Source organism: Protomyctophum bolini (assembly GCF_963924005.1).
Source record: "Protomyctophum bolini genome assembly, chromosome: 16".
Taxonomy (NCBI): domain Eukaryota; kingdom Metazoa; phylum Chordata; class Actinopteri; order Myctophiformes; family Myctophidae; genus Protomyctophum; species Protomyctophum bolini.
This window is the reverse complement of record NC_137877.1, coordinates 11196640-11212412: the sequence shown is the minus strand read 5'-3', so window position 1 is coordinate 11212412 and position 15773 is coordinate 11196640. Positions and strand designations below refer to the sequence as shown.

At 42.5% G+C, this 15773-nt stretch overlaps 2 protein-coding genes across 4 annotated transcripts; one reads left to right on the top strand and one right to left on the bottom strand.

Annotated features, from left to right (window-relative positions):
• Nucleotides 1–49: 49 nt before the first annotated feature.
• rab5b (RAB5B, member RAS oncogene family) lies at nucleotides 50–7701 on the bottom strand. The gene is made up of 6 exons (XM_080785825.1): nucleotides 7597–7701; nucleotides 6623–6914; nucleotides 5811–5962; nucleotides 3853–3975; nucleotides 3554–3647; nucleotides 50–3047 (listed from the first exon to the last, which is right to left on the bottom strand). Exons 2-6 carry the CDS (start codon nucleotides 6786–6788, stop codon nucleotides 2926–2928), a joined length of 657 nt encoding a protein of 218 aa, XP_080641951.1. The 5' UTR covers nucleotides 6789–6914; nucleotides 7597–7701; the 3' UTR covers nucleotides 50–2925.
• Nucleotides 7702–8091: 390 nt separating this feature from the next.
• lcmt2 (leucine carboxyl methyltransferase 2) lies at nucleotides 8092–15726 on the top strand. Of its 3 annotated transcripts, XM_080786658.1 has the most exons (15): nucleotides 8092–8308; nucleotides 8506–8630; nucleotides 8951–9032; nucleotides 9131–9311; nucleotides 9694–9850; nucleotides 9959–10148; nucleotides 10296–10400; nucleotides 11829–11916; nucleotides 12017–12241; nucleotides 12639–12884; nucleotides 13434–13531; nucleotides 13629–13816; nucleotides 14646–14781; nucleotides 15164–15245; nucleotides 15599–15726. In XM_080786658.1, the coding sequence occupies exons 1-15, from the start codon at nucleotides 8261–8263 to the stop codon at nucleotides 15610–15612; spliced, it is 1965 nt and encodes a 654-aa protein (XP_080642784.1). In that variant the 5' UTR covers nucleotides 8092–8260; the 3' UTR covers nucleotides 15613–15726. The 3 variants fall into 3 exon arrangements, with proteins under 3 accessions (XP_080642784.1, XP_080642783.1, XP_080642785.1); XM_080786657.1 differs by having other exon boundaries at nucleotides 15164–15726; XM_080786659.1 differs by lacking the exons at nucleotides 8092–8308; nucleotides 8506–8630; nucleotides 8951–9032 and having other exon boundaries at nucleotides 9285–9346; nucleotides 15164–15726.
• Nucleotides 15727–15773: the final 47 nt, after the last annotated feature.

Here is a 15773-nt window from a genome sequence, read left to right as displayed (position 1 = left end):
TGTACAACTGCAAGGCCGCAAAAGAAAACATGTCAGTCCACTTTAAGTATAAAAGGTCAACGTTTAGCATTCTGCGCTTCTTTTATTGAATGAGACTTTACAGAAGTGCTAATAATCAAGTCCATTTCCACTTAATGAACTTGTCGTCATAATTGCACATGACGCTAAATCGTGATCACTGAAGAGAGATAATGAATGTTATTCCTTATTCTAAACAATTGTACATGATGAGCCGAGTGTTAGTGTCCAGGAGAAAACTACTGAAACTACATAATACTATTTTCTTTGAATATCACTGGATAATGTAATGTCCTTCATATTCTAAACCAATTTTGTGAGCCTATAACTGATTCGGCACATTTAACTTGTGATGATTAAAACAGAAAATGAGTTGATGAAATACAAGGAATTTCACCGGGACAGCAACATGTTTAAATCAAACAGATTCATAACATTGATCTTGGTTCTTATTTTTTTAAGATTCATTCCAGTTTTACAGGTGTGCTCTGGTAAAAATCAATGCCATATTTTCATTAAAATTAGACGACACATAACATACAGTGTATTTGACAATGGCTCTTTAACGACCAGAGCTAATGCAGCCTAAAATGACAGGGTGCTTAGTTATTGGATACTATTACAAGCCAGGGGGTGCCTTTCTTGCGCTCTGCTCATTACACACACACACACACACACACACACCCTTAGAAAGCCCAAAACATCATTCAAATAAAAACTTAACGGAGTAGGCACTTCTGTTCTTTTTTTCCTTTATGTATTCATCGCTTCCTTTTGCTAATTTTCTTCAGCCAAACCTTGAACAGCAAACATTTATCAATTAAAAACATTAAAGGTTGCGATTCACCAACAACTTAGCCTTATTAAGACACTTGACAGATGAGGATGAGTGCTACTGTATGTTCTCCTACAGGGCAGGGAGGATGTCTACCTCAACATCTCAATAGCTTCTCCTACTGTATCTTCTGCCAATTTCTGTCTTCTGTTATTTACCAAGAAACATATTGGAGGTGAAGTCAGTGATCTTCATATTCTATTCTGCGTAAGATACCCTAAAGAAAATCACCATGTGAAGTGAGGGGCGCTCTTATCATATGTCTCATTCTATGACCAATGGCACATCTCCCACCAAATCACAATTTGCGTCCTCTCTTTTGTCGTCATTGTTTGTTTACACTTTACTTCAATGTTTGTTTTTACACTGAAAGCTGGTCATAGGAGGGGCTGGCACCCCTCAAAAATCTAAAGCTAGTCAGTGGTTCACATGTGCAAGGCCATATAGAGCGTCACAGTCCCGCCCCCTGCGAGGGCACCGGAAGAGAATTCAATATTAATTTGACCATAAACGTTTCAAAACTTATTTAAAGACCTGTGAGCCTCGGACAACGGCAACAGCCGAGTTGACAAATCATGACAAACATTTTTTTGGGCCGAACAGATAATTAGAAAGACCCAAAAAAGGCAGGGTACAACACTTTTGTTTTTCTTCCAATTATTTGTTCTGCCCAAAAAATGTTTGTCATGATTTGTCAACTTGGCTGTTAGTTTTGTCCGAGGCTTTAAAGGTCTTTACATAAATACTTTTTGAAACGTCTATGGGATATTATTTCCTGGTGCCCTCGTCTTTCTGAAAGGGGGCAGGACTGTGGCGCTCTATTAAACAGATCGTGTATCACAGTTTAACCAGTACGTTCATACGATATAACAAAATGGGAGTCCAGCTTCTGCTGATGACAATTCCCAAACCCCGGAGCAGGTGGGGCACAGCTACAGTACCTTGCATTCTGTACATATTTGTAAGGGGCTACATATTTGAATGGAGGATGTCTGTGCAAAAGAAAAAAGTCTTGCCCTGTTAATTGCTCCATGAATCTGGCTAAAGGTTACGCCAAGTCATGTAAAATAAAACCATTATCTGATTATAAATTCAATACAAACACAATTGTGACTAATCTGTGCCATCTCAAATGGTCTCATCTATCCGGTGTCCTTGCATTAGAGAGGAAGTATAATGCTTGATGTATGAAACAAAATAGAAGCTCTACAAACTCAAAATGCGTTGCAAGCTTGTAGATCGACTATTTTGGTACAACGATGCATATAGAGGTTAAGCAGGGGAGACAGGGATTGGAGGCTACAGTATGGGATCATTCCAGCAAGTCCCATGTGCAGTATTGTGCAGAGTAGGGGGTGATGCGTTTTTCTTTTTTATATTTTAGGGAAAGGAGCTTATAAGGGATCAGGACAGGAGCAAGCCTAAAGGAAAATGGAAGAGAAAAGGCCAAATAAGGAATTCGGTATTCCTCTGGCTTCCTTTTTCTTTTTTTTTAATATATATATATATACATCTTCCAAATTCCTTGTCCCTTTATTTTCCTCTTGGCCACTAACGAGGGTTTGATGCGGATGACAGTTTTGTGCCGCCTTGTTACACAATCAGTTAGGACTGATTAAAATGACTTGAGGCACATTGAAATTAAGGGGGGGGGGAGGGAGAGAAAAAACAAACAAGACATTCACAATTAGTGCTAAATACAAGACAAAGTCACACTCTTCCATGTTCTTTTTTTTTTCCTCTTCATCTCAGCCTTGGTCATACCTCCTCTACTGTTCATTTCCTCCGTCCAGCATTGGCCCTGCTTGGCGGTCAGGAGACAAACTTGCAAAAGACATCGTCTTTCTACTCTCATCTCCCGCCCCTCTCCTCCTCATCTCTCGGTATTTTTAACCACAGGCCGTTTGTCTGTCTGGGTCACTATGGACTGAATAGGAGGTCAGGTGGATCTTTGCAGGGGTGAGGGGTGGGGGTGGAGGCCAGATCTCCCCAAGCCTGGACCAGCCCTGTAGGTTGGTTGAGGAGGATGGCTAAAGGGCTGCGGTGGTGTAGTGGGAGTTGGAGCGGAGGGTCTAGTTTCCACCACCACCACAGCAGGTTCGGTTGGAGTGGGCATCAGGGTCCTGAAGGTTGACTCCCCGGTGCCGTGCTGCATGTGTAGGGTTCTGGGTGTCTGTTTTTGGCATCTTTTTTGCTACATTAGGAGAAGGGTAAATTAAATATTTCAGTTCAGCTGTGCTGAGGTTACTATGTGTTAAGGTAGGAACAGAATACAATGACGACTTGTTAAAGGAATAGGTCACCCTTTTCCAACCTTATCACCACATTGGTCCCGAGTCCCCCTGACTAGTGCTCACTATAAAATTGTACAACTTCTGTTAACTCTGTCTGTCAGAGCTAAAGCGTGCCAAAATAGTAGCCATGGTTGTTTCAGGAGTGAAAATTGTAAAAAGAAAAAAATAACGTTTGAACACAGTACACAGAAATGGTACTATCCTTTTAAGCATTAGTGAAGGCTATGGTGATACGGTTGCAGAGACAAGACCTCAGTTCATTGTATAGTTAATATACCGGTATGCATGTAAAAATCATTTTACATGCATATCTCACCAATGTTTATAGTTACATGATGGCAATGTACGGTAACCCAAACCTTTTAGTTTGGTTTCATGTTTAAATAAAATGGACTGAGCCACTGACCAATGGCTAGAAAGAGCTCGTTGACATTCATGGCCGTCTTCGCCGAAGTCTCCATGAAGAGTAAGCCAGTGTCTTCAGCATACGTCTGGGCTTCCTGTTCCAGACAACACACCAAAAGATTGTACACAATCAGTGGAGATTTTGTTGGAAATTACCTGAAAGCGTCAACATCCAGCTATGGGCCAAAACAAAAAGGGCAAACGCTCTGTCTTTAAAACCTGTCTTCTGTAATATAGGGCACTGGGACACTACGTTTGCAGCATGGGGCAAGCCTTCCTTTAAGTTCCTTATACCATTACCTCATACTCTACTAGTCTCTTCTCTGCTAGGTCTGCCTTGTTTCCAGCCAGAGCAATGACAATGTTAGGGCTGGCCTGTCTCTGCAGCTCCTTAACCCAGGCCTTGGCTCGCTCAAATGTCTCCTGCAACACAGAGGAACATAAATTATTGTTTAACGCATTTAGACCTGAGTCCGAGTCTAAAAAAACTGTTTTCTGAAAAACCTATGTTTCTATGTCAGTGGTGCTCAACTTTTTTCATGTCAAGGACCCCCAGAATTCTGTATTTGGCTGTGGACCCCCATCTGAAAATATGTTGTTCAAGGGACCCCCTAGCTCTGGTCCATAGCTCTAGTGCCTGCCCTTCATTGCAGACCAGCCTCTCATCTGTAGCGTAAATTTAAAGAACGTTTTATCTACTCACCAATACAAAGGTGGCTTGTGTAATTAGAAAGCCAACTTTCCTTCGTGGACGCACTCTGAGCCCCTCACCACACACAAAGGTTTTTTTCCCCCACCGGAATGAAAAATCTTTAAATGTTCTCTTGGCACTATCGGTAGAGGGTGCAGTACTAGTAATCCCTTTCTGGCCAAAAAGTGCATTTTATACGTGTGGTGGGGGGCTTAGAGTGCGTCCACTAAGGAAAGTAGGCTTTCCAATTACACAAGCCACCTTTGTATTGGTGAGTAAGGGGCGGTGGTGGCTCAGGGGTAGAGTGGCTGGAAGGTAACTGCAAGGTTCCCAGTTCGAACCCGAGCTCCCCCAGAGTTAGTGTCGAAGTGTCCTTGAGCAAGACACTGAACCCCTAATTGCTCCTGATGTGCTCGTTGGTGCCTTGCATGGTTTCCACTGCCATCGGTGTATGAATGTGTGCGTGAAAGGGTGAATGTAATGCACAATCTATGTAAAGCGCCTTGGATGAAGGCGCTATATAAATGCACCATTTACCATTTTATGAGTTTATTGAGTAGGAAAAAGCTTTTTTATATTTCTGCTACAGAGAGGCTGGTCTGCATTTCATGCGAGGGAAGGAAGCAAAGCGTGGCAGAGCCAGCAAAGGGCATTAGGGCTATGGACCAGAGCTAGGACCCCACCAATGTAATAAATCTTGTTTTGAAGAAAGAATAAAGCCTAATGATCAATGCAGGCGGTAAAGATTTATTTATTTATTACCCACTCTTGAACAATATTTTGGTGCTTCAGAAATCATTGCACTTAATGCACAGCCACGTCACATGCAAGCTGAGGAGTTGCGTGGCCGTTTTTAAATGTGATCCCATGTTGATTTTCTGTTGGCTGCTTATGGGTCTGTGGTTGTTGTCCCCTTTGGCTCAAGGTTATAGCAATCTTTACAAATGTTTCACCTCTAACTGCTTCATAGGAACAAAGTAAACAATGTTGCCATAACCAAGATTTCCTGAAAGAAAGTTTTACATTCTCTTCCTGAGTTCCTCACTTCATTTTCATTGCATAGTCAAGACGCCAGTTCATTGTATGGTTGATATGATGTAAATAATGATGGTGACTCTCTCACACCAACTTTGTTCTTATGAAGCAGTTTATATAGGTGAACTATTTCGGGTTTAGGCAATGCAAGGCAGTGGCCAGCAATGTGAATGGCTCTCAGGACACGACTTAAGTGCTTTACACAGTCAACTGTCAAACGTAAATAGACACAAGAAGCACTACGCAACGGAGGGTGAGAGAAATTTCTCCTCTTACCATATTACACTAATACCCTCTGCTGAGATAACAATCTCACAACAGAGTCTTGAATTAATTTACTGGCTAATTAATTTAGCACGAGTATTCAGATATTTGCTTGGACAATGCACAGAATATCCAAAATACTAAATAAAAAAAACGTATTAGAAACAGTCCAAGCAACATGCAGAAGAAAACGAATGCTGCTGCATACAGACTACCTGTCTATCCATTATGCCTAGAAAAATAAGCACTGTAAAAGTATAGGGCTTACCGGCTTGGTGATGTCAAAGACCACAATAGCAGCCTGAGCCCCACGGTAGTACATCGGAGCTAAACTATGGTATCTCTCCTGTCCTGCTGTGTCCCAGATCTCAAACTTGACTGTGGTGTCATCCAAACACACTGACTGGGCCAGGAACGCAGCTGGACACAAATTAGGACAGGTTATTACAGTATGGCTCTTTTTCCCACAACATCCGGAGTCTGACTGTCCTTCCCCAAAATGTCCCACTTTTGTAATTGTAAGTGTAGACAAAAATGTCTACAGTTACAATTTAGGCATTTATTAGACATGTATCCAGAGTAACATAAAGTATGTGTGGTAAGAGTAAGCATCATTCAAACAGCTTTAAGCCATTTAGTTAACCTAAGGTTTTCTGAAAGCCTTCAAATTTCTATTAAATACATAAACAATTATGTTGCTATATGACACACAGAGGTGTATGAGACACAGAGGTAGCTCCCGGCACCAAAGGTATAACAACATATGTTACACCAGGTCTAAATGGGTCAAATGGTTGACTAGCCCCTTTCAGGCTTCTGGTACCGCCGTCCAAAATTCTGAAAACGTAAACGAGGGTCCCGAAAGGGGCTAGTGGTTCCCAGGCTTTTATTTTCATTCATCAAACCTAATCTGAATATAACTCGCACCTTCTTTGAACAGTAAACATCTTATCTCTAAAAACAAAATATTCATGACTTGCCATAAATGTAACTTACGATTCAAACATTTCTATTAGCCCTATACACTTCAGTCTCAGCTTTACACCAACTGAAGCATTCCACCTTTAGCCCCTTCCGTACCTCCAATGGTTGTCTCTTGGAATTCGTCAAACTGTCCCTTGACGAAGCGCAGGACCAGGCTGGACTTGCCAACAGCCATGTCTCCTAAAAGCACCAGTTTGAACTGGCAGATCTTGGTCTGTGGCAGAGTGCCGTTTGTACGGCTGCCACTACCTCTGGAGCTCATCCTGACTGGAGTGGGAGACAGCAGGGGGGGACTGGGCCTCCTCCCTGCAGGGTCAGGAGCTTCTGGAACTGGTACACACGTCTCTCCGTCACCAAAACTCAAAGGCCTCTATATATTCTCCTCTTCCTGGGATGTAAGGTAAGGAGGGGTTATGTTAGTGTCTACTTACTGGCATGATTAGGTCAGTTACAATCATTCACAAAAGCACAACAACTCGTATCTTTGATGAGAAAACTAAAATCACTCCCATAATGGTTCTGCCAACATCATGTATCGTTTCCCCCAAAAGGGTCTACTCTAGATCTAAAGAGGTCGCAAGACAGGGCAGAGAAAGACAGCATGACGCATGAGTGTCATTGCATTGCCGCCCTCAACAATGAACGTCTAGTTTATATTGTGTGACTGACCGCGGTCAGTAAATATAGGCCCCCCAAGTCACATGCATCGTGAATGGTTTCATTTCACGGGGATGCTATGCAGCGAGAGCCTTTGTATTGCTGCGGTCCTCTGGCTCATAAACATTTAAATCAAGACAGACAACGCAGCTTCACTTTATCTGATAGGTGTTGGTCAAACGTAAACGTGTTGTTGTTGTTATTGTAAGTGACTGTGTCATTCTGCTGTGACAGACAAATATCATAATGGGAGTGCTAAATAAATGGACTCCTCGGGTCCGTCCAGCCAGTCACATCAGGATGACACATAACTGGACATAAGCAATACCTCGACGCCCGATTCACCGCAATCTACAATACATTTGCATCTGGTCGATGTACACCCTTAGATCAATACATCCTGATATATTTACCTCAGACAATATCGTCAGTTCAGCAGTGGACCAAAAGGTTTGACTGTTGACAATGTAGCAATCAGCTGTTTAGTTTAGGAACGTTCACACACTTCCTGGCTGCATGTGCGCAGCCGCAGTAACTGTCGCATTGTCAATAATGCTCAACTCTGCTGACTGAAATAAATCAATTAAACATGAATACCCACTTTATTTTACTTATTTTTTCATGTATTAATAAAGAGAAATAATGTGTAGGGAAAAAAAACATTATTTAAATTCTTCAATTTATTCATCCCCGCCCCTGCGTAATGCCGCAGACTCGGTTAAGTATGGAAGTCCATAGGTCAAAGAAAACAATACCAAAATGTATTTTTTAGCACGGTCACCATGCAAAAAACCTCATTGGTGAATTAAAATGTGTGATCATCCGAGCCGACAGGAGGTGTCAGCGGCTCGCCAGGATGATGACAGATCCGGATGTCAACAACACTGTCACTCACCCGGTAGTCATTGTGACGTATACTTCTGTGCAAATTGTGTGTGCAAAATGTTAGATTTGAAGAGTAGAGTCTCCTTTGTAGCTCTATGATCTGAGTACGAGTAACCTCGCGTCTTTCAACTCGGAAGAAAAGAGTACGAGTAGAATCCATGGACTTTTTTGAGCGACGTGACAGCCAATGTTATGGCAACCACAAACGGAAAGAGACAAAAACAGGGAAGGGACACTGCGGTAAGGTCTCCCAGTCTCCCTCCTCTCTCTCTCTGTCTCCACACACACACACACACACACACACACACACACACACACAGAGAGAGAGAGAGAGCATAATTAGGTTACTAAACTAAACTAAGGTTAAATGTTAAGTACAATGTGAAGGTTATGAGAGGGTAAACTAGAGCTTGGCTGTGCTCTTTATCTCCACCCAGGTGCAGGGAACTAATGATAGCAGTGTGGTGAGCAAGGTGTCTGCTGCTGCCCAGGGATACTTCCAGGATGCTTTCCTCCAACACTTTGTGTGTAAGGTGGCCAGAAGAGCACCGCTCATCAACAGGTCAGTCTGGAGTGGAGCCCACCATTGTTTTGTTTCAAAAATAAAAATGATATTGTTCTACAAAAGTGAAAACTCCATGTAACAGGAATACTGTTATCTGTATTAATGAAACTACAACAATGTGTCTTGCCATTTGTAAACATGGTGGCAAGTTACCTCCAACAGTGGTAATTACAATAAGGTATTAACTTACTTTTGATAGCTATAGCTACTGTCGGATCCACAGTGGATCATCAACCAAATGCCTTGTATACCTTGGGGGATATGAAATGGTATATATATGTTAAGTAACATGTGTTGTGTATTTCTTCATGTTTCAGGGGCTACTATGTTCGCTGGAGAGCTGTGGACCACTGTGTGAAGAGGTTTCTTCAAGTGACTGAAAACTGTCCTAAAAGACAGGTTGATGTTTGATTGCTAGCCGAAATGACAAAATGTGCACCTTATTTCATTTGTTCTTGCTTCTTACTCTCATTCTCTCGTCCTCTGTCTGTATCTAGATATTGTCTTTGGGTGCAGGTTTTGACTCTCTGTATTTCCGCCTGCATGCAGAGGCGGCTCTCGACAGAGCTGTGCTGTTCGAAGTGGATTTCCCAGATGTTGCTCGACGCAAAGCCACCCTGATCAGTGGCAATACTACACTGAGTGGAAGATTGGACTCGGACCCATTTTCTGTCACAGGTCTGCCATGCCATCCACTTGTATCACACATGCAGGTATTAGCAACCTGTGGGTTTTAAGAAAAATACTAAAGTCCAATACTGCATTAAAGTAATCAACAAACTGATCAAACATTGGCCAAATTGGCAAATAATTAATATTAGAAAGAGGCAAAGAAATCTAGTTCGGCTATTTTCAAAATAGTCATCTGTGGAACCGAGTCAACTCCTACATTTCCAAGTGCTTGTCAGGGCGGGGGGGGGGGGGGTTCCCAGTTCAAATGATTATTTTGGCAAAATTGTGATTTAAATCCAAAAAATACACATTTGTTTGGGCTAAATCTACATTGCTAATATACTGCCTCTAATGTGCCCATGACTGTTTGTATGTCTCCACTCTCCAGGCCCTGTATATGTGTCCAGTAGTCAGTATTGCCTGCTAGGGGTGGATGTCAGAGAAGCGTCCCAGGTGGAAGAAGCACTCTGTGAGGCCGGGATGGACTGTTCTGCCCCTACCCTACTGCTCTCTGAAGTGGTGCTAACTTACATGGAGACACAATGGTACTTAGTATTTATGTGTCAGAGGAGTAGGGCCATATCTTTGTATTTGGGCATGGATCTGTTTTTGCAGTAATTATATGGTACATCTGCATATTTTGCGTGTTACAGGTCGGACGCTGTCATCGTTTGGGCTGTGCAGCTCTTGCCCCAATCCCTGTTTGTAATGTATGAACAGATCCGGCCCCACGACCCCTTCGGTCGCATCATGCAAGATCATTTCCTGAAGCTTAACTCTACTCTGCATGCGCTTCGACAATACCCAAACACTGCTGCCCAGATACGCAGGTTCCTGGACAAGGTCAGTGCTCATTCGCAAGTTTATAATTACAAGTTAGGGCAACAAAAATATACCCGATTCTGTATAATGACTGTTATCTATTGTGTGTTTTGTATCCTAATTAATCATCGGAAATATTCTTCACCATGTTGTGTCATGTGTTGCCAGGGCTGGGAGCAGTGTGTGTGTCTGGACATGAATGATTTCTACATGGACCTCAACGAGGAGGAAAGACGCACAGTGGAGAGCCTGGAGCCTTTTGATGAGTATGAGGTTAGAACTTAGCAGCTTGGCTCTACATCAGGGGTTCTCAACCCTTTTGGCTGGGGACCCCCTTGAAATGCTTGGGCCATGTCTTGTGACCCCCACCCGGGGCCTCCCCACCACCAATACAAACTGACTGCAAAAATAACCTTATAGCTGGGTCCCAATTCATTATAATCGTGCACTTTGTGACAAGTTTTAGATTTTTGGCATGGTGTTAGGTATGGTTATAAGGTTTAACCAAACGAGTTGGGCTCACCCCCTAGTGGTCTGTTTGCAATGAATCTAATATTAAATGGGTCAGTATATGATTAAATCAAAATAATTGATAAAATATATTTTCCAATGGATTATATTAGTATTGCATATGCTAAATAACATTAAAAATGAAAATAACTTCTGGAAAGGCATCATTTTGAAGATGGCGTCCACGATGGCTGCCGTGAGCTTAAAATGCCTATAAACTGGGATTTAATACATAAAAAATCATAACAATTATGCACTTGGTGACAAGTTCTTTTTTGGCATGGTGTTAGGGGTGGGCATAAAGTTAAAAACCATGATAATGGATCAAATACAAATCTCAATGGATTCTATTAGTATTGGGTATGCTAAATAACATACTAAAATGTATGGAAAAAATAACGTTTTTTAAAGTTTTAGATATTTGGCATGATGTTAGCATAATGCTTTCAAAAACCATTGCAAACTAGTTGGGCTCGCCCCCTAGTGGTCTGTTTGCAATTAATCCAATGCTGGCCTATTTATTGGATTTATTGGATTAATTTATAGGCAGCCTCAGTCACCCTGAAGTCACTGAGGCCACCGTGGACGCCATCTTGAAAATGATGCCTTTCCAGAAGTTATTTTCACCCACATTTTTTATGTTATTTAGCATACCCAATACTAATAGAATCCATTGGAAAATCTCCTTTATCAATTATTTTGGTTTTTAACCTTATACTTTTAATATTTGATTAATTGCAAACAGACCACTAGGGGGCGAGCCCAACTCGTTTGCGATAGTTTTTGAAAACCTTATAACACCATACCAAAAATCTAAAACTTGTCACCAAGTGCACGATCTTGTTGATTTTGGACGAATTTGGACCCAGCTATTAATAATAGAGTAAATATATCATAAATGAATTATGGAAACGGATATGGAAAGTTTATGCATGCACCACGTACTATGTAAACTCTTTATTTCCATTTTCCAGCCATTCAGTTGCAACAAAAATAAATAAAAGCTTTTTTATTTTATTTTTGAAAATAATTTGGGGACCCCCCAAAATATTTTGGCGAATTTGGCGAAAAATGCCTTTTGGCTTCTGCTCTTTTCAGTCCTCTCCATCCAGGTACTCATGAGTCATGTGTACATTCCTACCAACAACAAAATTGCATGTTTTAATGTCCTTGTATATCTGTATCCCCCAGGAATGGCACCAGAAATGTTCCCACTATTTCATCCTCACCGCCTCTCGAGGCACTCTGACCAAACAGGCTTTACTCACACAACCACCAGGTAACTCAATTTAGTTGATATATTTAAACGGCTGCATATCACTAACAGGCTACATTTGTGATTGTCTTTCTAACTCTGTTTTCTTTGACTTGACTTCCAGCTGTATCTAGAATCTCCTCTCCGAGCCCCGTTCTCCTGAGTGCGAGGATCCTCCCAGAGGAAGTGGGTGTGGAGGGACTGGGCATGGCCTCCACCTGCATGGGCCCAGGCCAGGTCCTGCTCACTGGAGGCTCTAGTCGAGGAGGCAGGGGGGCAGCTCCAAGGCTTCTCCTCAGAGGTCAGGCCGGCTGGAGATGTGCCCATGTGGAATCCTCCTCAGACTGGAGTAGGTTTGTTTTTTGCTTTTCTTGATCAGTAGCATACTGTGTATGGAGGTCAAAGCTTTTATTCTTCTTAAAGAACTCTTTTAGCGCCACCTGGTGGTCACCAGTTTAGGCTTTGAGTGCCAATTCTCCCATTATAAAGAAAGAAAGAATTTGTAATTCTATTATGCATGTAATCATGTGCATGTCATCACCTGTACACCAGATTAGAGGACTTTTCAAAATATGGATGAAAATAATTTATTTTTAAAGAATATACATATTTTAATTCCCAAGGGAAGACGTCTTGTCGTCCGTGGCATCCGGTACTTAATTGGCAATTAGACGTCTAGACGTTTATGGCTACCAAACAGTTTTAATTATTTAAAAAACCTCATGTATTACTGTTTCTACCACCAGGCGTGCGGCTATATCACACTGTGACCTCCCTCCCTGGAGTGGATGCCATACTGTATGGAGGTCGCTCCTCACCTCTCAACCCAATCAGAAGCCTGCTCAAAGTGACCGTTGAGCTCTGTGGCCCACCTGCCTCTGTTGGCTCAGAGGACCAGGGCATTGTGAAACTGTCCGTGAAGGAGATGGCCTGCACGGGGGATACACCGCAGCCAAGATGGAGGCACTCTGCAACCATGGTCAGCCACAGCGGTGAGAGATTTACCACAATGTAGGTGTGAGCTCTAACCTAGCTAGGATATACTCCAGTCCTGGCAAGAAATGCATTATTTTCTAGACGTTCTGTGATTCTGCTTGTAAAAGCAAAGTTTTCAGTTTCTGAAAATTGGATAACCATTCATAAAGCATGTACCTCAAATCTTTGTAGATTTACAGACCCAAGAATAAGAAATGAGAGTAGACTAGGTCAGATTATGTTGGTTGAACCATAGACATTAAAAGGTAGACGCCTCTTCTGGCTCTGGGGCGCGTGTCAAAATTGAAGGCACAGTTTTTCAGAGATTCCTTGCGAAGCGTGCGTAACATACTGCAAGTCCTGGAAAAGACGCGTTGTGATTGGCCAGTAGTCACTTGAGTGACAGCGAGAGAGGAGGAGTCGCATGAGCGACGCAGCGTGCCTTCAAACTTCCGCTTGACTTCCTGCCTTCAATGGAGACACATCGCTCCAATTAACTACAGCGGCCAGTGAGGCATCTATTTTTTTAAATATCAATGGGTTGAACCTTCTCCATTTCCACATAGACAAGGACTTCCTGTTCATTTTTGGTGGAAGAAATGAGATGGAGCCAGTGTTGGGTGATGGTCACTTCCTGTCTGTAGACCAGCAGCATTGGACTGAGGTTTGTGGAACCCAACACAGTTGTATAGGTCCCATATGTGCAGTGGTGTTTTGGTCTTTCTCTGCAATTGTAATCGTCTGTGTGTGTGTCTGTGTAGATCCTGATCGAGGGCGCACCACCCGAGGCCCGTCTCTCCCAGTCAGCATGTCCATACGAGGGAGGAGTGGTTATTTTTGGTGGGCTGGGGAGGGAGGGTGTGCCACTAGGAGACACGGTACTGCTGAGGCCCACCAAAAGAGGCTTCCACTGGGACAGGCTAGAGGTCCAGCCCCCTCCGATTCCCAGGTATCTAGAGCTGTACATGAAAACACACAAAGGCATTTCATCTAAACAATATTCTAGAGGACAGCTCAACACTTCACTTAGCGACAGTTTGCTGTAGATGTTTACAGTATTGTTTGTTTACATTAACACCTTTTGATGCCCTGTGGGCTGAACGTTGTTTCTGTATAGTGGATTTGGCGAGCAAAACATTTAGGGGGAGATATTTGTTGTGCCGTTTCTGAGGAAATGAGAGTAGGAGAAACTACTTCAAACTACAACAAGCACTCAAATCGTTAGGGGGAATACATATTTTGAGTATGAAAAATCAGTGGGCCTCCTATGCCTTGGCGCATAGGGGACAGTGGGGTCCAGGGCAGTTGCTGTAGTGCCACTATTAGAACTGTTGGCCAACAATGGCAGTTGATGTTTGGCATAGGACTGGATTTATGTGCCACGTTGTGTTTATTTTCATGCATGGGAAGGCAGAATCGGAAATACAAGAGGGACCAGGGGCAGCGGTGGCCGAACGGTTTGCGGAGCGGTCTTGATATCGGAAGGTCGCTAGTTCGTATCCCCGGACCGGCACGTTAAAATTACCACCGCTGAAGTGCCCTTGGACAACCTCTACCATGAAATGTTCTATGAGCAGGGCCTGGCTGTAAACAAGTTCTTGAGCTTAGTCCAGTTACCCTGGGTAAACATAGTACCTTTCCTTTCCTTACCAGCAGCACAGCTGCCTGTAACCCAATTATGAATTTTCATCCATATTCCAAATCACAGAAGGGAAGTCTTTCAAATGAAGGTGATGTAATGAAAGCTAATGTTGTGTCCACCCTTCTGTTCTGTCCAGATATTCTCATTGTGCTCATGTGATTGGAGATCGTCTGATTTTGGTGGGTGGAGTTTGGCTGCATTCAGAGTGTGTGCCAGGTGTTGCATTTATACATCTGACCACTGGGACCAGTGTGGAGCTCACACTGGACACAGTAAGTTGACTTTACCTCTTGCTGCTTATTATAGTTATAATAATCACATAGATTTTTTTTATGGGATTTCCCCTATTGTTAACACCTCAAAGGTTTGATGATGGATTTCCCTATCAGCTTCATGTTTGGGGCGGTAACCGGAACTGACTTTTTTGTCAACTGCCTGATGGGCAGTTATTATTATTATTATTTTAATTCAAAATTCAAAATGGTACAACATATAAATTTGGTAACCAATCCGAGGTCGCCGGATTTGTACCCTTGGTGACTGTTTTGGGGGGGACGGGGGGGGACGGGGACATTTTGGTATTCTTTTCTTTGGGACCATTAAACAATTGACTTGATGTTGAAATGTCTCTCTTGTCTGTTGCTCCTCTTCCAGACCTCTGTACCGTGGCCTCTGTTGCTACATTCATTCTGCAGTGAGCTGACAGACCCTGAAGAACCAGTTGTGCTCCTGATAGGTGGGGGTGGTAACTGTTTCTCCTTTGGGACTCATCTTAACCGCCAGCCTGTCACTGTGGACCTCAGATCTGCACTAGGATTAAATGATTTGCGCATCTCTGACACTGACTCAGCTAGGTTGGTACAAACCTAAACGGAAGAATCTGAAAATTCCAAAGGAGGAGCTGTGGAATGTAAATGCTCTTATCAGGCCTGATATGAATCTAAAGTAACTAGACTATTGTAGAATGTATGGCAAATATACTAATATAAATTATACTAATGTATGCTTTTTTGTGTGTGTGTGAATGGAACTATGGAGACTTGAATGTGCTAGGCTTTACCCATATACAGTAACATACCAATCTTACAGGAGGAGGACTGTGACATAAACAGACTTGACACTTCACACTCCAAAGAAACATTCTCATAATTTGCTTGCCAGACAGGTTTTTATTTCAGGTGAGACCTCAGTTTAAAAAATAAATAACGTTTTAAGAATTGAGTCTGATTATAGATCTGATCATATTGGGGGGCTTATTTGTTTT

What these genes read in the sequence shown, in the direction of transcription:
- rab5b (XM_080785825.1), bottom strand. Translation starts at nt 6,788, where the DNA reads ATGAGCTCCAGAGGTAGTGGCAGCCGTACAAACGGCACTCTGCCACAG. An exon ending in TCTTTGACATCACCAAGCCG is followed by an intron (nt 3,976 to 5,810) that starts GTAAGCCCTATA and finishes TCTGTGTTGCAG; the next exon opens with GAGACATTTGAGCGAGCCAA. An exon ending in CGAGCTCTTTCTAGCCATTG is followed by an intron (nt 3,048 to 3,553) that starts GTCAGTGGCTCA and finishes CTCCTAATGTAG; the next exon opens with CAAAAAAGATGCCAAAAACA.
- lcmt2 (XM_080786657.1), top strand. Translation starts at nt 8,261, where the DNA reads ATGGCAACCACAAACGGAAAGAGACAAAAACAGGGAAGGGACACTGCG. An exon ending in ACCAGCAGCATTGGACTGAG is followed by an intron (nt 13,532 to 13,628) that starts GTTTGTGGAACC and finishes GTGTCTGTGTAG; the next exon opens with ATCCTGATCGAGGGCGCACC. An exon ending in TGGAGCTCACACTGGACACA is followed by an intron (nt 14,782 to 15,163) that starts GTAAGTTGACTT and finishes CTCCTCTTCCAG; the next exon opens with ACCTCTGTACCGTGGCCTCT.